At 63.7% G+C, this 23,461-nt stretch overlaps 1 protein-coding gene across 1 annotated transcript; it reads right to left on the bottom strand.

Annotated features, from left to right (window-relative positions):
• Nucleotides 1-5,745: 5,745 nt before the first annotated feature.
• ZNF469 (zinc finger protein 469) lies at nucleotides 5,746-19,106 on the bottom strand. The gene has a single exon (XM_050773595.1). The coding sequence runs from the start codon at nucleotides 19,104-19,106 to the stop codon at nucleotides 7,200-7,202; it is 11,907 nt and encodes a 3,968-aa protein (XP_050629552.1). The 3' UTR covers nucleotides 5,746-7,199.
• Nucleotides 19,107-23,461: the final 4,355 nt, after the last annotated feature.

Below are 23,461 nucleotides of genomic sequence, written 5' to 3'. Positions count from 1 at the left end.
ACTGCTGCAGGTTTCCACTCTGTCTCATCAGAGAAAGATGCCCCAAGGGAGCCCTGGCCTCAGAGTGAGGAGCTGGTCCAAGGTGTGGTTGCAAGACCGCGTGTCTGGCCCCAGGAAGACCCTGTTGCTTCATCTGGACATCGGCCTCCGGAATCTGAAGAGCTCGGCCACACAGCAGCCACGGAGAAGGGTCTGTCCGTGAAGGTTGAAGGGGCCTTGCTCTGGTGGATGTGCCATGAGATGAGATGGAAGGAGGTGGAGACAACACAGTGTGAAGAGGCCCGGGACCCCATGACCTTCACCAGGCTGGGGAGCGACGGGAGGTCCCTGAACGGTGGACTCAGCCTCCTCGAGGAGAGGACACCAGGCTGGGGAGCGACGGGAGGTCCCTGAATGGTGGACTCAGCCACCTCGAGGAGAGGACACATCAGTGTGGAACCAGGCCCCAGGCAGCTGGGCTAACAGCGCAGTCACTGTCAGGGGCAGGACCCAGGGTTTGGAACCACCTGTCTCCTCCCAGTTCCCGACAGGGGCATCGGTGGCGTTTGTCCTATGTCCCGTGCCCTGCACCCCGAGGCATGGGCATGCTTCACTGGAGGAATGACTCGAGGGCCTCAGGCACGCCTGGCCCTATCTAAATGTCGGGGCCCTGGGCCTGAGCCTGACGCTGAGACACAGTGAGACTTTTGGGGAGACTTTCGGAGGAGGGAGTGTGCCCTGCATCTGGGTGGAATATAAATAATTTGTGGCCAGAGGGCAACGGTGATGGTTTTAAAACATGGCCCCGGATCTGTGACACACCTCCACGTGGGCGGGGAGACCCAGGCCCTGTCTTGGATTTTGGCTCTGGGACTGCTTGGCCGGAAGGATGTGCAGGGAGCCACACCATTTTGGCTCCCAGCCCAGTCCTCGAGAGTCCGGTGGCGTCTGGGTCTCATCTTTTGGGGCCTTCGATGTTGGAACTCAATCACCATGTTGGGTAGAAGCTCACTTGGAGACGCCAGCCCCAGCAGATGCCACGGGCAGCAGACGAGCTGTGCCCAACCAGCCCTGCCCAAACTGTAGGTCTGTGAGCAAAAGACATGATTGTTGTTCTGAGCCACTGAAGGCTGGGGTGGTTTTGCATGCAGCCAGAGATGACTGAGACAGAAGGGTGGGAAGGGTGGGAGATGGAGTCAGAGAGAGGCAGGGCCCCAGCCTCGCCAGGCCCTGGGGGGCGAGGAAGCACCACCGTGTGACTTTGACTCCGCAAGCCTCGCAACAGGGGCCCAGGTCAGTGTGGAAGGCGCCAGCCGCGGTGTGCGCTTCTCTCCTCACAGAGAGAGCGCCGCTGCCTGGCGCGAGGCCAGCAGTTCACAAACGCCATCTCACTTCTCATCACAGTCCTGGGAGCTCTCACTGAGCCCATTTCACAGACAGGGGAAACTGAGCCTGCATCTGTGAAATCCAGCTGGGCGCAGGGAACCACAGCTCCTTGCCTGGAATTGACCCTCTGAGGGAGCTGCTGGGAGCCAGGGCTGGAAAGGGTCTTGGTGGTCACTTTGTCCATTTAATGGATCGAAGAACTGAGGCCCGGAGGGGGGTTGCTGGTGACCAGCCTGAGGCCTCTGGCCCCCAGCTCAGGGCTCTGCTGCTCCTGGGTACCTCCTTGTGCTGGCAGAACACATCTGCCCCCTCCTTGGGCCCAGAAGCAGCCCTGGGGTTCTCTCGGGCAGTGCAGGCCAAGGGGTAGTGTGTTCACCTCCCTGTCGTGCCCCGGGCCTCGGGGAGGACCAGTTCTGCCTCCTCTCCTCAAGGCCACGCCAGCTGGTTAGTGAGACAGACACTGCATTGGGGAAAGGGGCCGTGGCCTTGGGAGCCAGGCCAGGGCAGACCTGGAAAGACAGACACCCCTGGGCCTCCGTGTGGCTGTCCCAGGGCTGCGATTTACCCAGAAGTGGGGACTGCCTCCTGCTGCTTCCCAGCTGGAACCTGGTATGACTTGCTTGCTGTCTTTGCCCCCAGCTTCAGCTGCATCTCTGTGGCCCATACGTGGCACGTGGGCAGGACTGAGCTCCCCACGGGCTCCAGGGCCTCCAAGTCCCATCACCTCAGAGGCGCTTCAAGGAATCGCCACATCAGCCATCCACACAGTTACCGGGACACAGCCCCTTCCCCGGGGCTGACCCTCTCCATCCTCCTCTTCCCACTGTGTGAGCCCGGCCATCCACACAGTCACCGAGCTATCCACACAGTTACCAGGCCATCCACACAGTCACCAGGACACAGCCCCTTCCCTGGGGCCGACCCTCTCCATCCTCCTCTTCCCACTGTGTGAGCCCGGCCATCCACATGTCTTCTTAGGAGACCAGATGCTTCAAGGTGTAGGAGCATGTTGGAGAGCCTGCTTTCAATAATGAGTTTCCCGGTAAACCGTCCCTGCATCTGTTCCCTGAGGAGGGTGTGCCCCCATCCCGCGGAACCCCCGACCCTGCCCTGCACACCTCCTCTCTGTGTGGCGGGGTGAGGGGATGAAGCCGGGCCTGCCGCTCACCACTGGCACCCTCCTACCCTCCCTCCGCTTCCTCACCCCACAGGCTGAGACCCAGGGGCAGGCACCTGGCACGTGCTCCCCTGCCTGCGTCTCCTCCACGGCTGCCCACTCGCTCTGTCTCCTCAGCCTGGCCCAGGGCACCCACTTCTCTTCTACCCCACCTCCCCAGCGGCTTTGGGGTCAGGCCTTGGAATCTAGCCGTGGATGTTGGGAAATAATGCTGCTTTCTATGGGAGCTCTCTGCATATTCATGGCCTCCCCGCCTCCCCCTGCTGCTTCGGGGCAGCCCATCGGGGGTGCTGGCCACAGAGGGACTCTGCACTCTTGGGGTGAACTGGGCCTCAGAATCCTGGGTGGGAGAGACACGGTCCCCAGGGGGAGGGTTGGTGTGGACGGTGGCCCTGACTGTGACCAGGGGGAGGGCTGGTATGGAGAGTGGCCCTGGCTGTGCACAAGGCCGGGCCTCAGTGTCCACTCCCTCTGCAGAGGTCCTTGTGGGGCCTGCAAAGCTCACGCCCAGTGGTCCTCTGCTCCCAGCTCAAACACCTGTCCTTCAGGGAACCCTGCAGGAACTCTGCAGCACTCGCTTCTGTGGCTGTGAGAGTGGACTGGCAGGCACCTGAGTGTACCCCGGGGCTGAGCAGGTTTGTGTGTCTGTGGGCGTGCGTCTGAGTGCCCCAGGTGTCCGCATAGGTGAGGCTGTGCTGTGTGCACATGTGCAGTCGAGAGCTTCCTGCCTGTCTGTCCCCTTTAGTGTGTGGAGGTCCCGGGTGTGCACGTGGATGGTGGGCAGGTCGGGTGGGTGTGGGGCCGGCAGGTGCGGTGCCTCTGGAGGCTGCAGGCGGCCGCCCTGCCCAGGTGGAGGCCAGGCCCCCTGGCCAGGCGAATGCTGCCACCTGGTGGCCAGGCGGGGGCCATCCACGCCTTAGGTCTCCGGCCACACGGTGGTCTCAGGCCCCATAGCAGGAGAGGTGAGTGTCTAGGGGCAGGGCTCACTCCTGGCAGTCCCTGAGCAGGGCCTCAGATGGCTCAGAGCAGCGGCCCTCCAATGTCAGCCCCCGAGGCTGGTGGGAGCGAGTGCCCAGCCCCGTCCCAGAGCCGCTGACCCAAGTGGGGCACCCTGGATGCTGCTGGCCGGGGCCCTGCCTGAGACAGGCTGCACTGAACAGGAGCAAGTGTCCCAGACTGCAGACCTGGCGGGATCTCAAGGGTCTTCACCCATGAAGTCCATGGGACCGTTTCACATACCGAGCCCAGACAGGCAGCCCCGTGACCCACCGTTGCCCCAAAACACCAACTCAGAGCCCTGTGCGGGGCGCAAGGTCCTTTCCACGCCCTTCCCTCCAACACCTGTCTACAGCCCTCCTGCGGGTCCTCCTCACTGGAGAGGAAGCCACCCGCTCACCCGCCAGGCATTGTCCCCGTGCCAGACCAGCACCTGTTCAGAAGGCCCCGCCTGGGGGCTGCGTCTGCGTTTCCCTGAGCCGGGCTCCTTGCACAGTGGGTGGACAATGTGAGCAAAGAGGGAGGGCAGATGGCCTCACCCCCACTCACCAGCCCCTCCCACAGGCAGGCCTGGCCCAGGCTGCCTTGTGGCTTCTGCCACCATCAGGGCCTGGAAGACCCAAAAACCAGGGTCCAAGCAGAGAGCCACCTGGGCAGAGGACAGCAGGTGTGAGGGGAGGGGCCCGAAAGGAGGGAAGGGGCCTTGTGAGGGTCTGGAAACAGTGCTCCTGGCCAAGGGAACCCTGCAGGCAGGGGCCTGGCGGGTGGGGAGGCGGCGGGGGTGGGTGGGCCACAGCCACAGACCGCAGGTGAATTTGCCGTCTATCAGGGAAGAGGGGCACCGTGTGCTTGGACAGAAGTGGTGAGACCCTGGTAAGTATCTCATTTAGGAGTTCTGCTTCCCATGGAAGAGGGGAGGAAAGAGAGCCTGGTGAGGCAAGGAGGGCTGGGGACTCCTCTGAGCAGCCTCCTCATCTGCCCAGTCAGAGGCCTACTGTGACCCACCCTCACTGGGGAGGGTCACTTGTTCCCCAGACACTGGGATCTTTGAGGGGCTCTGTAGGACACAGGATGCTGGGTGGGGGAGGGTATCCTGGTTCCACTCCTCCTGCGGCCCTGGCCCCTTCCCTGCGTTGCCCCCCTCAGTGGAGCCACTCTGCTCCCTGAGGACCCCATCCCAGAGCCAAGAAGCTTTGGAAACAGAGGGGAAGACTGAGGCATCGCTGCTGGCGGCCTCATGATCTTCGTGTGTTAACAAGAGGGAAGGTGTCGCTGCCCTGCTGGGAATCATTTGTAAGATCCCGCCCAGGTCCTGCTGGGGTCTGGAGCTCCCCATGTTCCCAGCCCTGCAGCTGGCATGATGCATCCGCCATCCACCCGAGAGCAGGGCTTCGAGGTCAGGCACTGCCCTCCCCACACCGGGTCCCTTCGCAGACGCCCTCACGGTTTGAGTTCCATCAGCAACAAGTGGAAGGCAGGGGAGGCCCAGCGCCCACCTGGGGGAGGGGTGAAAGCTGACCAAGTCCAGCGGCCAAGAAGATGAGAGAATGCTGTGATGGTCAGTGGCAGGTGCTTCCACAGAACATTCCAGAAGACAGTCTCAGGAGAAACCTGGAAGGGCACACGAGGGAGCAGGCTTTGAGGCAGGGACATGTGAACACTTGCAGGGACCAGCGTGTGGGAGAGAGGAGGGGACAAGGCTGTCTCTGTGTGGGTGAGGGGGCCTGGCTCCCCAGTTTGGGAGGGCTGCATCCTGGCATGTGAAGGCTGGAAAACTCATACCAGACGGGTGCCAGTGGGGAGGCCCAAGGGTGGCAGAGACCACGCCCCACACCCGCCCTCCCTCAGCCCAGCCCCATCACTCCCTGGGCTTCTGACGTAGGGGAGGGGCGCCAGGGCACCTCAGCTTCCCCTCTGTTCTTCCTCAGGGTGAGGGGGGGGCGTCAGCGAGGATGGCTGGGGTGGGCTTGCCCCTTTCTGGAAAACCTGGGCCAGCCCCCACTGCTGAAGGGGTGTGCTTAGGACACAGCCATGGCTGCATCACTGGGTCCCGCACGAGGCCCCACAGCCCTGGCCGGGCACTTGGCCCACGGTGGCCTGAGAGTGGCAGCCGGTGCAGACACCCTGGGAACCAAGTTCTGAGGCTCAGGGAGGTGCAGGTGAGGGGTGGGCGACTGGCGGGAGGACAGACGTCACACAGCTGGAGGTTTTCTGCGAAAATAGTGGGAATATATTTGAAAAGACAAGTCACTATGATGTTTACAGTACAACCTCAGGGCCCCTCCGTGCTTGGTTTACGACACTCCGGAGGCAGGAGGCATTTTGAACGGCCCACAACACCTTCCAGAGAGGCAGTCTGGGCCTGATTTGGTCTCTTTCAAATATCAAAATAAAAACTTTTGTCATACACATTGCACCCAAGGTAAAAACTAAACAATAGAGCAAAACAAACCATGGATCTTCAAGATACTTACGGAGAGAAGGAAGCCCTCCCACCCTTTGACCCACCTTCACAGGCACAACTCTGAGAGGACACGTGCGTCCTGGGCCTGGGTCAGGTCAGTGCACGAGGCTGCCCTGGCTGGGGCAGCGGCTCTGCGGCGCCAGCCCTGAGCATCCCCGTCTGGCAGCACGGACCTCGGGCTTGCAGCCTGGCAGGGGAGGCAGGGAGAGCGCCACCACGTGGGTGCCCGTGCCCTCAATGCAGCCGTGGTGGGGCCTCCCTGACCCCGTCTGTTCCACCCAATACCCCCATTAAAAAAAAAATCAAGGAAGCCTGTATTCACATTACAACATGAAAATAGCACCAGAAACTTCAGAGTAACATTGCAGATAGGTGGAGCCCAGAACTCCGTACAGCAGGGAGGCTCTAAAGGGCGGCCATGGAGGCTGGGGTGTGGGGGGTGAGAACGGGGAGGGCCCGCAGGAGCTGGCACAGGGCCAGTTTCTTCCCAGTTCCATATGGGAACCCAGTTCCCGGGGTCAAGGTGCGCTAGAGATGGGCTTTTCTCTGGCAGCGCAAATGGAGGCTGGCATGACCCTGTGGTCAGAGGGAGGAGGCATGACCCTGTAGTCAGAGGGAGGAGGCATGACCCTGTGGTCAGAGGGAGGAGGCATGTTGTGCTCTTGGGGGACCAGGCGGCTCAGAAGCAGCTCTTCTAAGTAGTGAGCACTGCCTTCCCCAACGTGGTTTCTAAGGTCACTTTGGAATTCCAGCAACAGCAGCAAGACTAAGAGGGAACCTGCCACCATCCCACGGCTGCCTCAACTTACTTCTCTTCTCCATATGGGGAACGGGAGGGTGTGCAAATCTCCAAACATTGGCTTCTATGGTGTCGGTGCCAACAGGGCGCAGGGGTGGGGGTGGGGGGATGGGCTGCTGTCTCTTCAAGTACTTGGTACCAAGGAAACAGCTGTATGATCTCAAAGGGGCTGCAGTGGCCCCATCTTTCACCCGCAGCCTTCCAGCAAGAAAGGGAATGCTGCCTACCCTGGGCCCTGTTCAAAGCGTCACAGCCTCAGCTCTGACATCAAGAACTGAGCAGTCGCACAAGAAGTCAAGTGGCCACAGAGTGAACCATCTCAGGGAGCTGGAGCTGGCCAAGGAGGCAGGCCCCGACAGGAACCCCCAGCTCCGCTCCCAGGCTCTTGCTCCTAAAAATTACTCAGAAGCATCTTTCTTTAAAGGGATTTTGAAGCCAGTTAGTCTCTGCCCAAAGAGCTGGCTGAGGAGGTCACTCTGGGCCTCGGCCGTCCGGTGGGTGTGCGGCTCGGCAGGTTCAGCACCGTGGACAGCTCTGCCCCTCTTGGGGGTCCTGAGCAGGGGTCTCCCCTGGGGGAAGGCCTTGCCCAGTCTGTCCTTCCTGTGTGTGTGGCCTGGCTCTGCCTTCTGCTGCTCTGAGGGTGGTGGCCTGGGTTTGTTCTGGCTGTTGGGCTTGGTCTTGGTCGGGAGCACTCGGCTGGGAGTTGCCTGCTTCCGAGGGGTACGGGGGGGCTTGTCAGGGGCCGAAGAGGCTCTCCCGAAGCCCCCCACACTTTCACTCCTGGCTGGCCCTGGAACCTGGCCCTTTTTCCTCTTCATACTGCTTTCTCCCTTCTCCTTGGGACCTGGGCTCCCGCGGGGCACCTGCTCACCAGCTTCCCTTGGCCCCTTGGTGCAGCTCTTGGCTTGGGCTCGAGGGGGGAGCCTGTCTGGTGCAGGGCTCCGGCTGGGGAAGCTGGGCTTGGCTGGGGTGGTGGCTGTCTCGCTCTGGAGCTGCCCGCTGGCTGGCTGGGGCTGGCTGCCACCTCCCGTCTTCGTGCTGGGGCGAGGGCTTCCACTGCCCTGGGAGCTGGGGCCTGGTTTGGCTTTGGGGGTGGCGGGCTTCGTCCCATTCTCTGTGCCACGGGCCAGCTCTCCGGGTGCCAGGCTCCCCACTGCTTTCCTTGGGTGCACTGGGAACTTGGGTGCTTTGCTGGGGGTGGACGCTGCCGACCTATCCTTTGACGAGCTCTGACAGCCCGCAGGCTTGGTGGTGCTGCCCTTGTGGAAGGGGCCTCCGGGCCCCCACTCAGACACCATGTGGCTTGAGGACACCTCCTTCTCTTTCTGAAGCAGGGTGTGATCTTCCTGGAAATGGTCAGGGGCACATCTGCCATGGGCACCCGGGGCCCTGCGTTTCCCTGAGAACAGGAGAGGAGCCCTCTTTCCCTCCGCATCTTGGCCTCTGGCCCCCGGCCGCGGCAGAGATGCCCCCAGAGGGAGAGCTTGCTGGAGAAGAGGCCTGGGGCTGCCTGGGGAAGCCTCGTTCTCTGACCTCTTCAGGGCTCTGTCCAGCGCACACTCCCCTCTGCCATCAGCCAAGGCAGCTGGGAAGGGAGACAGAGATGGCGGAGGACACTCCCGGCAGTCGGATGGCAGATCGCAACCACTGATCATGTGGGTCACGGGGTCTACAGGCCTCTCTGGGGTCTCAGGCCATCCCTTCGTGGTGCTGGGAGCCACCTCCGGGCAGAGGTGGAGCAGGGCTGGGAAGGAGCCCTCTGTCAGGATGGGGCTGCCTCCCCGGGGAAGAGGCCGGTCCTCGCTGGGCCCGGGGGCACTGCCGGGCATGGCCACCTTGCGCCGTTTGCTGGGCAGTGTGCCCTCGAGGGCCCGGGCCTTCTGCCCTGGCGCTCCCGGCCTCCGCACGCCGCGGAACGTGAAGGGCTGCCGCCCTCTCCTGAGGTGCTTGTCCATGTGGCGGTCGAACTGCTCCTTCTTAGCGAAGGTGTAGTTGCAGGAGCTGCAGGCGAACGACTTCTTGATGATGCGCATAACCGTGGCGCAGAGCTCGCAGGCGTACAGCGGTGTGTGCTGCAGCTCCGGCCGCTCCCGCAGCCCGTGCGCCCCGCCCAGGTGTGCCAGCAGCTCCCCGTGCTCGGGGTAGACCCGGGGGCACCGCGGACACAGGTAGACGCGCTGCGGGCTGTGCACCGCCAGGTGGCGCTGCAGCTTGAAGGGCTTGGGGAAGCGCTTCCCGCAGTGGTGGCAGTCGCGGGACGGGTCCTTGCAGGCCTCGTGCACCGGGGCGGCTTGCAGGAGGGGCTCCCCGCCGGCCCCGGGGTCGGGGGACGGGCTGGGGGTCGTCTTGGGGAGGCCCAGGCTGCCGGCCGCAGCGGGCTTCTCGCAGGCCGCAGGGCTGCCGGCGTCAGCCAGGGCGTTGGCAGAGGCGCTGTCTGGTGCCGCCGCCCCCTCGGGGTTGCTGGGGGCGCTGCGCGCTCGGGGTTTCGCCCTCTCTCCGGGGCTCTCTTTCCCGGCTTCTCCCTCTTTCCCCGACGGGTCTCCCGGGCTCCTGGCGGCCTTGCCCACGGAGCGCTTGCCCCTGTGGGGTTTGGGCACGGGTTCCATGATGCTGTTCAGAAGGTGGGCAATGGCGCTGCTGCCCTCCAGGTCTCTGGGCAGCTCCCCCAAGGACCTCCGCGCCTGCCCCTTGCGGGCGAAGCGCACGGCGTGCTCACGCAGGTGCTCGTTGTACATCCAGACGTCGGCCACCTCCTTCAGACACATGCCGCAGGCCCAGGGCCCCGCCTTGCTCTGCGCGTGCCTCTCCTGCAGGTGCCCCCGCAGCAGTTCCCGCGAGCCGAACCTGCGCTCCACGCACATGTAGCAGGTGGGCGGCGGCGCGGGCATGTGGGCCAGCTTGTGCAGGTCCAGTTCGCCCAGGCCGCGGAAGCGCTGGAAGCACACCCTGCATTTGTAGGAGGCCCGCTTGCCCTTGGCCGGCCGGCCTCTGCCTTGGGCCCTCCCTGCCCCTGCAGCCTCCTCTGTCCTTAGGCTCTGTGGCCCCTGGGAGCTTGCCGTGGCCTCCAAGTCTAAGAAGCTGGTGCCGGGGAGACCCACTGGGTCTTCAAAGGGTCCTAGAAAGCACAGGTCTTGCATCTCAAACTTGGTGCTGAGCACCTCAAAGTCCGCCGCCCCGAGCTGCAGCAGGTGGGCGTTCCCGGGAAGCCCACTGTCACAGCGTTCTCTTTCCAGGCTGGGGGGCTCGGGGCTCACGTCTCCGAGAGAAGAGGAGGAGTCATCGGCAGGGGCCGGCAGCTCCAGGCCTCGCCAAGCCGCTGGGACCATGTGCAGTTCAGGAATGGACTCGGGCTGATCATCCTCGGGGCAGTGAGAGGGCAGCTTCTCTGCACCGGCTTCCCTGCTGGACTCCAGGGCCCACAGGCTGAGGCCGGGAGCCCAGGGGTCAATGCCAGGCACCCTGCTGCTGAGGAACCCATCCAGGAGGAAGGACTCGGGCAGACCTGCGGGATCCTCATCCTCCCACGGGTCCTCATGGCAGAGGCAGAGGGAACCAGAGTCGCTGAGGTCCGTGGGCAGGCCGGCTGGGCCCAGCGTGGGGCCGCCGCCCTCCTCGAAGCTGGGCTGGGTTGGCAGCGGGCGCTCCGGCTTCTCACAGCGCTTCCCATAGACACGTGGGTTCCTCTTCCGAGTCAAGCGGCCACCCGGAGGGAAGAGCTGGGAGAAGGAGGCCTCATCATCAAACAAGCTTGGAGGATCCTCAGCACTGGAGCCGGAGGCATCAGGAGTGGGGCCCTCAGGCCCCTGGACTCCACCCTGGGCATCTGGGTTGTCCGGGAGGCCCTGGAGGCAGCTGCTGGTAGTGCCATCCGCTGGAGAACCGGAAGTCTCAGGAAAACCCAGGGGGCCCAAGGCGGGCGTGTGCTCCTCCCAGACGCCTTCCTCTGATCTGCTGTGGGCCCCACTGCTGTCCTCCGCAGGCTCGCTCCCAGACTCTTTGCACACACCCAACGCCTTGGTCTCTCTCGGTCCCCAGAGCCCCCTTGCTGAGGCTCCCTTCTGCCCAGCTGGCTGTTCCCCCAGAGCTGCACCATCCATCCTCCCTGGACGCAGCATCTGATCTCCAGGTGGCTTCTGGACCCCAGTCTCCCCTGCACACAGAGCCTCCAGGTCGGTCTCCGCTGCACCCTCCATCACCCCAGGCCCCGGCGTGGCCAAGCGAGGTGGCTGCTCCCTGTCAGTCTCAGGCCCTCCTTCCACAGAGAGGCAGTGGCTCAGAGGGGCTGCGTAACTGGCCGTTGCAGGGGATGGTCTGGAGCCACGCCCATCTGAAATCGCATCAGAAGAGGCTGGACGAGCGCTCTCCTCCCGGAGCCTTCTACCTCTTGGCTTTCCCCTTTTCTTATTTGACTTCCCCTCTGAGTGGCTGGGGGAGTCCACGGTGGGTTCTCGGCGCCACCTCCGGCCTTCTCTTTTCTCTACCTGTTTGGGATGGAGCTCATCTTCCCTGGCCTGGTCTGATCTGGGTTTGGAGGCCGGAGCCTTCACATTCACCCCATGCTCAGTAGGGCTTGGAGGCTGCAGCTGTTGGCTATGTGGGGAGCCCGTGTTCCCCTGTGTTCTGAGAACCTCCTTTGGGCTCTGGGCAGGCGGTGGCTGGGCCACGTGGCTGGGCTCTCCCCGTGAGTGATTTGGTCTGTCCTTCCCAGGCACCTTGCGGCTTTTCTTCCTGGGGGACTGGCACTTTTGGGCTAGGGGCTCCAGAGGCTGCTGAGCAGGTAAGGCCGCTGGGCTTGCCTCTGCAGGGGCTCCCGGGTGTGGCCGGTGCTTCCTGGCCTTGTGCCGGCTCAGGCCCGGCCCGGAGCGGAAGGAGGCTGCGCAGACCTCACAGGTCACAGGTCCGTGTGGAGCTTGGCCCTTCCAGTGGCCATTCTCTGTAGACGCAGGCTTCTTTTTATAGCCACGAGGCCTCTGTTTGAGGTCTTGGGGGCTGAGGGGGTCCCCCTGGGGAGTCTGGTGGGAGGCATTTCTGTGACTTTGGGGGGAGTCAGACTGGAAGTCACTGGCTGTGCTGCTTGGAGCTGTGGTTCTGCCCAAGGAGAGTCCTGTGGAAGGGCAGGTGACCCTGGGCATCTTGGTAACGCCAGAGCGCCCGGCCTCAGGGGTCCCTGGGTCCTCTGGCTCCTTGCTGCTGCTCCCCACCTCAGCTTCCAGGCAGGTGGGGGAGTCTGGCCCTGTACCCTGTAGCATGGGAGGCTCAGTGGGCACAGCTGTGACAACCTGGTCCTCCCTGTGGCTGAGGCGGGCAGTATTGCTTGGAGAATACGAGGAGTGGCCCCTGGGCATCCTGTCAGGGTTGGTGTGGGGCGGGGCTCCCCTGTTCTGGGGGTCTGGCCCTGGGAGCCCCCTGCCTGCCTGTGCCTCATCTTCGGTGGGAGTGCTCGACAGGCCAGCAGCCCTGATGGCCACGCAGGGGGAGACAGCCCCCGCCAGAGGAGGAGAAGTGGCTTGGCCAGGAGACTCCTGCAGCTTCTCTTTTCTGGAATCCTCTGGAATTCTTAAAGTGCTGTCTTTGGGGCTGTCCCTGCCGCGACTGCAGGTTATGGCGCTGACGGAGCCAGGATGCCAGGAGGAACGGTCTTCCAGGGGGCTGCCCTCACCCTGGAGAAGGCAATGAGCCAGGGCTTCCTTGGGATCACAGGGGCTTGTTGTCAAAGACAGGGGAACCACTGGGGGATCCCCAGCTCCAGTATCTGTCGTGGCTTGAACACCATCTGCCTCTTCCAGAGGTGCCCAGGCAGGAGAACAGGCCAGCAGGTGCTGGGGGCCGGGAGGGTCCCTGCAGGAAGGAGATACTGGCAGCTGCCCCCCCAGCCCACCTCGGGCCTTGGTGGCACTGGAAGGCGAGGTGGGTGGGTCTTCACGGGGGAGGGGCCCGAGGCTGCAGGGCATGGGGGTGGCTGAAGTGGGTGAGGGGGCGCAGGCGGTCAGGTCCCCAACAGAGGGTGTTGGGTTATCCCCTTCGGCCAGCAGTGGCTTGTTCAGGCCAGCGCTGGACGCCCTCTCTGGAGTCCGGCCCTCAGATCCATTTTGGGTGTAGGCTGCTGTTAAGACTAGCGCTAGGGACTCCCTATCAGGGGATGGGGGGCTCGGGGTGGGCTGGGCGTCCTCCTGAAGGCTCGTGGCTGCCCTGCTTCCCTTGTGCTTCTCCAGCAGGACTGCACCCTCGGCGGGGCTGGCCAGCACTGTTTTGGGACTGGCATTGACTGAGGCGTGGTTATCCATCCCCCCTGGGCTCCCCCCGTTCTCTGGCTGAAGCTGGTTGCCTCTGCCTTGGCCCTGGGTTTTCTCAGCCTGGCCAAGCAAGCTTTGATGTCCATCTGCCTCCAGCCCCAGCTGACGTCTGGTCACTGCAGGGAGAGTTGTCACCTGCACACCCCCTGGGGAGCCCTGGGCAGGGCCACAGGCCACCTTCCCTCCTTCTACAGTGCCCCCTTTGCGACCTGAGAGGTTCACTCGCCGAGGGCTCTGGGCAGCAGGTGTCGGCTCCTGCAAGCCCAGGATGCCATCTGCACTCTCAGCTGCTCCGGGCCCTGGGAGCGGGAGCTGACGTAGGGGGCTCGAAGCTGGGTCCTGGGACCTCCTGCTGGGGTGGGTGTTGGACACACAAGCAGGACTTGGCACAGGGACCAACCAAGCCTCCCTGCCCCGGGGGGCAGTCAGTGAGGAGGCCCCTGCCGGTGCAAACTCACTATCCTCAAAGTCAGGCCTCCCTACCGTCGGGTAGCAGCGCCCACCTGCTTTGCCTGCAGAATGTCCCTGGGCAGTATGGCTGTGACTGGCACCAAAAGGCCAGGTGGCATCCAGAGGTGGAGCCCCGTCACCCTGAAATGCCAAGTCAGGGGCCAGATGGACAGCAGGGCTGCCAAAAGCTTCTGGAGCAGGAGTCTCTCGGTGGGGCCGGTCTGCTGCGCCGGGTTCTGGCAGGAACCCTCCTCTCTGTTCACAGGGAAGCGGCCACAGGGAGTCTTTACTTTCTTGTGAGCCGGCGGCCTCCTTATTCTTAGGAAATGAAAGTTCCTGGTTGGGGCTGCACTTTGCTAAGCTCCCGGCATCCAGCTGTGGCCCCGGCTGTTTGCTGGGGTCAGGCAGGCAGATATCTGGGGGGACCCCGCTGTTTCCTTCTGCCTGGGAGAGTCCAGTCTTGGAGGCTCTGGCTTTTTGCACCGGCTGAAAATGGAAGTTGGCTCCCCTGGGGCTGAAAGGAGCCCCAGAAACCAGGTCTTCCTGGGCACAGGGGAGAAGGGCTGCCTCTCCCGAATGGAAGGAGGCTGGGCAGGGCCACGTCCCCCCGGGCCTCCCCTGAACCCCTTCCACGGTGGCCACAGCCGTTTCCGCACCCTCTCGATGTGCGGTAGATTCCCCAACGCCCGTGAGGTCAGCTGCTGAGAACGTGTCCCTGTGGGGCGCAGTGGCCTGGCACGTGTGCGGTTGGGAGGGTGGCTCTGTGCCTGTGTCCAGCTCCACCCGGCCCACAGACTCAGCTTCTCCAAGTTCTCTCGGGGCCCCATGTGTTTCTTTGCTTCTTTGCAGCTGACTTTCTAACTCGGTGACCAATTTCTGGATCTCCAGTTCGTCCTCGGACAGGTGACTCATAAGAGTGACATTACATCCGCTCCCCTTCCCAGGCAAAGGCGGGGCACTGGGAGCCACTCTCCGTTCAGGGGGACACATCTTACTGAGCACCTTTCCCCCCGAGAGATCAGGAAAATGGCTAGGCAGCATCGGGGATACTTCCTCAAGCAGCAAAAAAGAGGGGTACGGTGGATCTAACGGTGGCGTCTTCTGGGGAGGGTCGGCACATGCAAATGGCAGCTGGGGGTCCCTGTTTGCAGACAGGCTGCCATAGAGGGGTGGGTCGAATCTGTCCACCGGCAGGTCCGGGAAAAGGGATGTGGACTCCAAGGTCAGTGGCGATGCGGCTCTGCCTGGGTCCGTTTCAGCCATGCCAGGTGGCCTCTTAGGCAGCTGTGGCTCGAGGGAACCGGCATCCTCGCCATCCTGGCAAAGGCAGGAGCTGCTGGCCGGCGGGGCATCTGTGGCTGAGGGCTTGGGGTGCAGTTCTTCCAGGAAACAGCCAGCCAGGTCTTTGGGTCCAAGGAACAACTCACTGTGGGGGCTGCTGTAGGACTGAGGCCCCTTTTTGGCAACCGGAACCCCCAAGGGGTCTCCGTTAAAACCAGCAGGGTCACAGCCCAAACTGGAGATCTTTGAAGACAGAACACTGGGTTTGGGGCAGGCGGAACTTGAGGGGTTAGCCATGGGTGCCAGAAATTCTCCAGGCTGGTGGGCAGGGGGGTCCTTGCTGTTGTGGGAGACAGGGGCCTGTGTGCACCCAGGACCACCCAGCAGGCTGCCCACACCTGGCGTTGGTGAGCTTCCGTGGGGCGCTGTGTTGGCGAGGCTTCCGGATAACTCGGGGGTGCCGGCGTCATGTCTGCTGGGCTGTGGCTGCTCTGGCGTCAGGAGACGGAAGCTTTCTCCCACACAGGCGGCTGGAGGAGAACGCAAAGGCTCTGTGAATTCTGCGGTGTCTGGGGGTGACTCTTTGGCAATTTCAGGCTCCTTGGCCTCCTGGGGCAAGTCCAGCGATGGGGGGGTTTCCTCTGGGGTCTCGGTGTTGGTGGGGACCTGCAGGGGATCCTTGGGGGCCACTGAGGGGCGATCAGCACACTTGGGGCCTCTCTCCCTGGCGGCCACTCCCGGCTCCAGGCTTCGAGATGGGCCATGGGCCTGAGGGCTCCTGCCCGGGCCTGGGCGAGGCCTGCCTGGCTCCTCGGGGTTCCGGGGGGCTCTGTCCCCGCCGGCTTCCTGCCTCACTGCCTTCCGGGGTATCTGCTGCTCTCCATCCTCTCTGGGACCCGGGGTCGAGTCCACTTCCTTCCTCTTCTCGCCTCGGCACCGCCGGCCTCTGAAGCCGGGGCCCCGCTGCGGAGGCGGCTCGTCCTCCTCGGACTCCGAGGCGTAGTCGTACTCGCGGAGCCTGCGGTCCTCGGCACCGGGCTGGGGCCTCTCCGCCGCCAGCGAGCTGCGCCTGCCCGTCTGCCGCCCCAGCCCCAGCCGCCGGTAGCGCTTGTTCTTCTGCTGCACGATTTTCAGGATGAGCTCCTTGCCCCAGGTGCCGCCCCGAGCCTTCCTCTTCCTGGGGTCCTTCTTGGGGGGCAGCCGGAGGCGCTGGGAGCTCCGGGTCTCCTCGGGGAGGGCGGCGGCTCCCCGAGACTGGCGGGCGGGGTCTGCACGGCCTTCGGGGCCCTGAGTTCTAAGGCCCCGGGGGCGGGGTGGGGGCCGCTCCCCGAGACTGCCCTTCCTCCTGGGCCTCAGGCCGGAGGCTCTGCTGCCCCCGCCCGACCCCTCTGCTGCGCTGGCCGTGCCCAGATCCTTCCGGAACAGCTTCAACTGCTTCCCTCTCCTCTGCTGCCTGCCCTGGCTGGGCGCATCCGCCTCGATGGGGGCCAGACCCAGGGAACGCGTTTTGGGCCTGCCCCGGGCTGGGCCGCCCCTGTCCCCAGGGCGGGGGGCTTGGGGGTCCGGTGTGGCTGCTGGGAGCGGGGGCGGAGCTTTGTTCTCCGGAGTCACCCCCGCCTTGGTCTTGGGGGGCTGTCCAGTGCTGGGACCTCTGGGCCCGGAAGGCTCCTCGTCCGCAAAGACGTCGATGAAGCTGCTGTCGATCTCGGGGTTGTCCGACTGGTACTCCATGCCGTTGAGCGCCTCGGTGATGAGGCTGTCCAGCTTGGCGTCGTCTTCCATATCCAGGTCCGAGGCGGGGAGCGGGAAGGGGGTGGCGGCCAGGCTGGGCAAGAAGCCCGTCCTCAGCGGGTCGTCTTTACCCTCCGCCTGGGCGTCCCCGGCCAACAGGAAGGTCTTCGTGTGGTTGAGCAGGACCGGATGTGCGTCGGCGGGGACTTTGGGGGCAGCGGTGGGCGAGGGGAGCCCAGGGGGGCCTGGGGACCGCTGGTGGCCATCCTTGGCCCTGGCCAGGAGCAGGCCGCAGAACTGCCGGTGTGCCAGGAAGGCCGCCAGGCTGCTGTAGTTGCGGTCGCACTGCCTGCAGGTCAGCAGCACGTCCAGCTGGTCCAGGCTGGCACTGCTGAGGGAGAAGTGGTGTGTGGGGTACGGGGGCGGCACGCGGGGGAAGTCCTGCAGCCCTCCCCGGCCCACCTCGGGGCCCTCGTGGGGGAATGGGGTCTCCTCCAGGCACTGGAAGGCACCCTGGGCTCCCAGCCCATCTGCGGGAAAAGGAAAGGCCTTGGCTGGCTCTGGCTGGTAGTGGGTGGGGAGGGAGTGGGGGGGCTCCGGGGACGGGAAGGGGCTGCCCGTCTCCTGGGGGTGAGTGGGTGGGTGGAAGAAGGCCGGGGGCCCCAGTGAGCTGGGGAGCTGGCTTTCCTCTGAGCTGGGGTTGGCGGGGCTGCTGGACATCGGCGACAGGGAAGAGCAGGTGCTGCCGGCCGTGTTGGTGGCCGGTGACGGCAGCGGGGACTCGCTGGGGGAGGCTCCCACCACCCTGGGTGGGGGCAGGCTGGGTGTCCTGTGGGGTGAAACCTGGGGCTGGGCCACCCCGAAGAACAGGGGCTGGGCTCCAGGGTCCGTCATTCCGTTGTAGGTGAACAGCACCGGGGAGCCGCCTGGGCTGCTTCTCACGGCTGGCAGCTTCTCCCCGGGTCCCGGTGTCTTGCCAGCAGTGCCCAGGGCTCCTTGGCTGCTCCCCTGCCACTCGGGGGCCCCCGCGGGGAAAGGCAGCCGGCTCAGCATCTCCATTCCATGGGGGCTTGGCCCAGTGGTCGGGAGCACCTGGGACCAAGGCAGGGGGGCACTCTGGGGCAGGCAGAGCCGCTGGCCTGGGCTGGGCTGGCTGTTAAAGAACACACTCCTGGTGGCAGCCAGGGGGCCCCTGGGAGGTGTGGGGTAGGGGGCTGCTGTGGGATCCCACAGCTGGGGCAGCCTGGCAGGTGGGGGCCCTGGGGCAGCCAGCTCAGTGTCCAGAGGCCCCGGGCTGGTGTCCACCCCGCTGGCTCCGTATGCCTGCCCTGGAAAGTGCCTCTGGGGTAGGGAGCTAGGGGGCCCTCTGGTACTCCCCAGCCCATCCTGGGCTGAAGGTGGTCTTTCGGGAAGGATTTTGGTCAGGCTCTTGTGCAAACTGTCGGAGAAGGGTCTCGGGGCCGAGTGAGCAGCTCCAGGGGGAGAGAGGGCACCACTGAGGTTGCTGTGGGGGTTGAGGCCACCTGCCTGGCCCTGGTAGCAGGGTAGGGGTGAGGGCGCAGGCTGGGTGGGCAGCGGGTAGGCAGGGCCCGTGCCCACGGCCTCCTCCGGCCACGCTCCCTGGGGCTGGTGGAAGGCAAACACCAGTGGCCCGTCGGTGAATGCGCGCCCAGCCACATCCGCAGGGAAGGGTTTTGTGCCGGCCCCATGCAGTGCCGGGAAGGGGAACTGGAAGGAAGCTCCCCTGGGGCTGCCGCCGGGCCTGCTGCCTTTGGGAATGGGCTCCGGCTCGGCGGGGGGAACCCCGAAATTAGCACCTGGGAAGCTATTCTCAGCAGCGGGAGGCCAGGAGTCGGCCCCACTGGCCTGGAATTCGGGATAGGAACCGGGCCGGAGGGGGCTGGTGCCCCTGCTCTGGGGGGGCCCCGGGGCTGGGGGCCTGGGGGTGGCGCTTGGTGAGGTATAGTTGGTGGAGGTAAAGCTGGAGGGTGTCTCCTGGAAGCACCTGTGGAAGCCAAGCTCTTCGGCGGTGGACTGGGCCTCAGTCCTTGGGAGGCCCGGCCTGAGTGGAGTTCCAGTCCCAAGGGCCCGGGGGGCCTCCGCCTCAGGGAGCTGGGCAGCCTCCAGCTGTGGGTTCTCTGGTGTCTCGTCCAGGATGGGCTTGGTCCTCGAGCTGGCGATGCTCAGACTGTAGCACTGCGGGGGGCTGCCCTCTGCCCTGCCCGCCAGCCTTGAGGGAGCCTGCAAGGGGCTTCTCCCCGGTGGGGTCTGGGGGCTGCCCCCATTCCCAGGGGTGCTGCTCAGGGCCTGGCCTCTCAGGGGTGGGGGCTTGGGCTCCCCATCCCTGGCCTGCCTTGGCTGGACCTCGGGGAGCTCCATGGCCTGGGCCCGGCCGCCAGCCTCCCTGGCATCCTTGGTGGTCCTGCTGGCTGGGGTGTTGTCCTCCAGTGGGGGCTGGGAGGGGCGCCCCAGGCTGCTGGCAACTTGGCAGGGCTGCAGGTCTCCAGTCATGGTGGGGGGTGGCGCTCCTCGGGGGCGCTCGCCAGGCATGGCCCCTCCGTCCTGGCGCTAGGACCATGCAGCTGTCCGAGTGGGGCCCCGGGTAGTGGGCTGGACGGCCATCCTCAGCCCTCGGTGGGCCCCAGGGAAGCCTGCGCTCATGGTCCTGAGTGGAGCCTGGAAGGAAAGGTCAGGGGTGAGTGGGGCGGAGGGGCTGGGCGGCCCTCGCCTAGGCGGGGAGCTTCCAGGCTGTCCATGCGAGCGTGGCTGGGCCGGAAGCAGAAGATGCTACGTGCAGCCATCACAGAAACTCCGAGCTTAGCAGGGATGCTCGGCTCGGCCCCTAGGAGAAGCAGGAAGGGAGAGGGCGTCCCGCCAGATGGAGCAGGGATCCTTCCCCATCTCAGGGAGAAGAGGGGCGGTGGAGCGTAGAGAGCGAGTGGAGGGGGGAGGCAGTGGGGAGCTTTCTGGGGTGTGAGAAGGCCGCTTACAGCCTCAGAGCAGTCCTTGGCCAGGCTGTGGAGAGGACAGGCCCCTGTGTGGGGCACAAGCTCCGGGCCTGCAGGAACTGCCCCAGGGCAGGATCCTGGGAGCGTCCAGGAGGGCCCAGGCGGATGCCTACACCTGCCATGGGGAGGGCCTTGCGGCAGGAGGCTGCGTTGCAGGACGTAGGGAACTGAGGCAGCAGAGGCTCAACCTGAACCTTCTCCAGGCCTGGGTGGCTGGTTCTGAGCGGAGCCTCCCCTGCTGTCAGCCAGGGTTTCCCTGCCACCAGGTCTCACAGGGTAACCTCCAGACCCTGCTCTGGGAAGCCCCCAGCCTCTGGACGGTTCTGGCTCCCATTCTGGCACATGCCAGATGTAGCAGGGGCCGCCCACCCAGAGGAGCCTGGCCCCTTGCTCACCCAGGGCTGGCTTCACGCTGATCATGTCTGTTCTCATGTCATGATATACAGGACTGTCCTCTGTGCGGACAGGACTCAGACCCGAGCCATGGGCTGTGGCCACGCGGTGCGCAGGCCGCTAGGTGTGGGGGCCCCTTCTGACCTGCCCAGCAGGGACTGGGCATCCTTTACACAGGAAAGCGAGGAAGGACTCAGCCCTTGTGGGCATCATCCTTGCCACTGACCCCTGGGTCCTCATGGCAGGCCCAGAGAGGCAGATGACTTGGCCAGGGTCACACAGCCAACAGCAGAGCAGCTGGGAGCTGAAGGGACAGGCCTCAGGCCTGGAGCGCTCTCAGAGACCCTGCTGCCTCTGTGGAGTCGGGGGGCTGCCTCCTGCGGTCACAGGACCCTCCCACCGGCTTGAGCTGGTGGTATCTCACGCCCCTCCAGAAGTTCCCACACTACAGCTGCCTGGGAACTCCTAATGCAGAGGCTCGCAGGCCCTCTGTCCCCAGCACGAGACTGGTACCTGCGCTTCCAGCCGGCTCTTCCTGCTGTGCCCGGGGACTGCCTGCACTGGGGGAGGAGGGTCCTGCCCAATTTGGGCCAAGGTCTCCAGGGTGGGCAAGGTCCCAGCCTGCAAGCTCCACATCACAGCACCAAGAAGAGTCATGCCGGGTGGGGGGGCCTGGGTGCCCCTTCTCCTCTGCCACCACCACTGAGGTACCTCCTGTCCCATGACCCCAGGAGGAGTGTCCCTTTCCCTCTTCTGGGCTTCACTGCCAGGGGGCAAAGGCCTGGGAGTCCTTGGGGCCAGGATTCACAGGTGAGGTTTGTTGAGTGAATAAATGACGCTGGGCGTCTGAGCACCTTCCTGAACTGCCTCCCTTGTGCTCATGGTGGCTCAGAGGTGATCTGTGATTGTCGCCCTGGATTTATGGGTGAGTAATCCAGGCACAGAGAGGTGGGGAACCCACTCAAGGCCTCAGCCAGTGTAGGCGGGGTCCTCCTGGGAGGGCTGGCTCCTAGCCCTGCACATCTCCTGCCCTGCATTGGGCTTAGCCATGTCCTGCACGGCTCAGACACCCACTGGGGCCAGGCTGCAGGGGGTAGGAACAGCAACAGCCAGGCCCCACATGAAGCCCAGTCCCACATGTCAGACCTCCTACCCATGGCCAGAGTCCTCCAGGAGGTGATGGAGGAGGAGGGGGCTCAGAGCGGGGGCCTCAGCCCAGATGGAACATCAGAAAGGCTTCCTGGAGGAGGTGGCTTTTACTGAGTCCTGGATGTGGAGAGGAGTGTTGAGAACACAGCTGTGCCCAGTGGCCTTTGTCAAGGAAAGGAGTTCGTCTGATTTATCAAGGGAAGGAGTGAGGCCTGCTGGCTCAGCGGCTGCCATGAGGAACATCAGGTGACACGCCCACCTGCTGGCTCAGAGCTGTGGCTGGAAGCCCTGCCCAGCAGGCCCCAGGAGATGGCTCTCGGGAGGCAGTGGGCAGGCCCGATTACTGTCCTGAGAGGGAGAGGAAGGCCGGGCGGGTGGGGCTGGAGGGGGCCTCAGGACCATCAAGACCAGAGCATTTCCGGCCAGCCTCGGCGCAGGCTGCTGCCTCTACATACCTGGGGAGTCGGGGGCCCCTCAGCTGGGTCACCGCACAACTTCCTGAGGAATGAGAATTTCTTGGCTGCAAAGAAAATGGAAAGCATGTCAGGACTGATGTGGTGCCTGACTGTGGGCCAAGAGCCCCGGGAGGAGCAGGTGGGAGGGAGCAGCTCCCGGGCAGAGCCGGCTGCAACCTCAGGGCACCAGGAAGCCACCAAGGGCCACCGGGAGATGGGTGAGCTCCTCCCAGAGGTCAGCGGGCAGCTCAGCCGGTCTGGGGGACCCCGAAGGGTTTGGGGGTCACCTGGCTGCCTCAGCCGCAGGTTTGATGGCTATCTTACATTTCTTTTTGTTGGGTCTTTTGTATGCACAGATTGTGTATTCACATGGCTCCAAAGCTCAAGACTCTATTACAAGTCAGTGAGAACGCTGCCCCTCCCATCCCTGCCACGATCCCTCCCCAGCCCCACTGGGAAGACTAGAGGAGCTTCCGGTGTTTCCTCCCAGAGTCCCTTGATGCAAACACCAGCACACAGGAACACACACTCCCTTTCCTCCTTCCTTGATCAGAAGATCATCGGCTACACTCACTGTTGCGCTCCTGACTTTTTTCATTTAACAATATATCCTGGAGATAATTCCACAATATTCCATGAAGAGCTTTCTCACTCTCTGTCCACTTGTCCTCCCATCCAGGCTGCAGAGCACCCAGACCTGTCTGGATGGACACTGGGCTGCAGCCTGCATTCGGCCCTTAGAAACAACACAGCAATGGTCTTCACGTGGTGACAGCCTGTGCTGCAAACACTGCGGGCCTAGCTGCATCAAAGGGCACCTGCGTTTGACATTTGGAGGGAGATTGCCCAATTGTCAATCTCTGTGATGGTTTTAAAATATGGCCACACATTCTTTAACCCTCCTCCCTTCAAGAGGTGGAGCCTCATTCTCCCCACTTGAACACAGCTGAGCTTTTTTTACTGCCTCACCGCTAATGAACAGAATATGCTGGAAGAGGGGGTGCTGGACTTCAAGACTGGGCTCTAAAAGGCATTGCAGCTACCTCCTTGCACACTTAGATCACACATGTGGGGAAGCAGCTGCCATGCTTTCAGGGCACTCAAGCAGCCCCGTGGAGAGGCCATGAGGTGAGGAACAGAGGTCTCCTGCCTGTAGCTGTGTGAGGTAGCCACCTTGGAAGTGGCTTCCCCAGCCTCAGTTGGGCCTTTGGATGATGCTGCAGCCCATGCTGACATTCTGACCACAACCTTGTGAGGGAACCCGAGCCAGAACCACCTGCTAGGCTGTACCTGCATCCTGACCTTTGGAAACTAAGAGATAGTAAAGGTTTGTTGTTCCAGTCTGTTCTTTATTATACGGGAATAGACAACCAGCTCATGCCCCTCCTAGCAATGTAGAGAACGCAAAGGCCCTAATGTGAGTCCCTGTGTCACAAGAGGAAGCGTGACCTCACCAAGAGATGGACAGACTGAGGCTCAGGGAGGGTGAAGAACTGTAGGAAGCCACTGGGACTCAGCAGTAGAGCCTTTGCCACACTGTCCTATCCATCTGTTCATGTATCCATCCACCCACCCACCTATCCATCCATCCACCCACCCACCCACCCATTCATCCATCCATCCATCCATTTACCCACCCACCCACCCATCCATCACCCACCCATCCATCCATCTATCCACCCACCCACCCATTCATCCATCCATCCATCCATTTACCCACCCACCCACCCATCCATCACCCACCCACCCATCCATCACCCACCCATCCATCCATCTATCCATCCATCCATCCATCCATCCATCCATCCATCCACCCACCCCCACCCCCCCATCCATGCACCAACCCACCCCCCCATCCATCCACCAACCCATCCATCCACCAACCCATCCATCCATCCAT

The sequence above is a fragment of the Macaca thibetana genome, chromosome 20 (assembly GCF_024542745.1).
Source record: "Macaca thibetana thibetana isolate TM-01 chromosome 20, ASM2454274v1, whole genome shotgun sequence".
Classification (NCBI taxonomy): domain Eukaryota; kingdom Metazoa; phylum Chordata; class Mammalia; order Primates; family Cercopithecidae; genus Macaca; species Macaca thibetana.
This window is presented reverse-complemented; position numbering and strand designations above follow the sequence as displayed.

What these genes read in the sequence shown, in the direction of transcription:
- ZNF469 (XM_050773595.1), bottom strand. Translation starts at nt 19,106, where the DNA reads ATGCCTGGCGAGCGCCCCCGAGGAGCGCCACCCCCCACCATGACTGGA.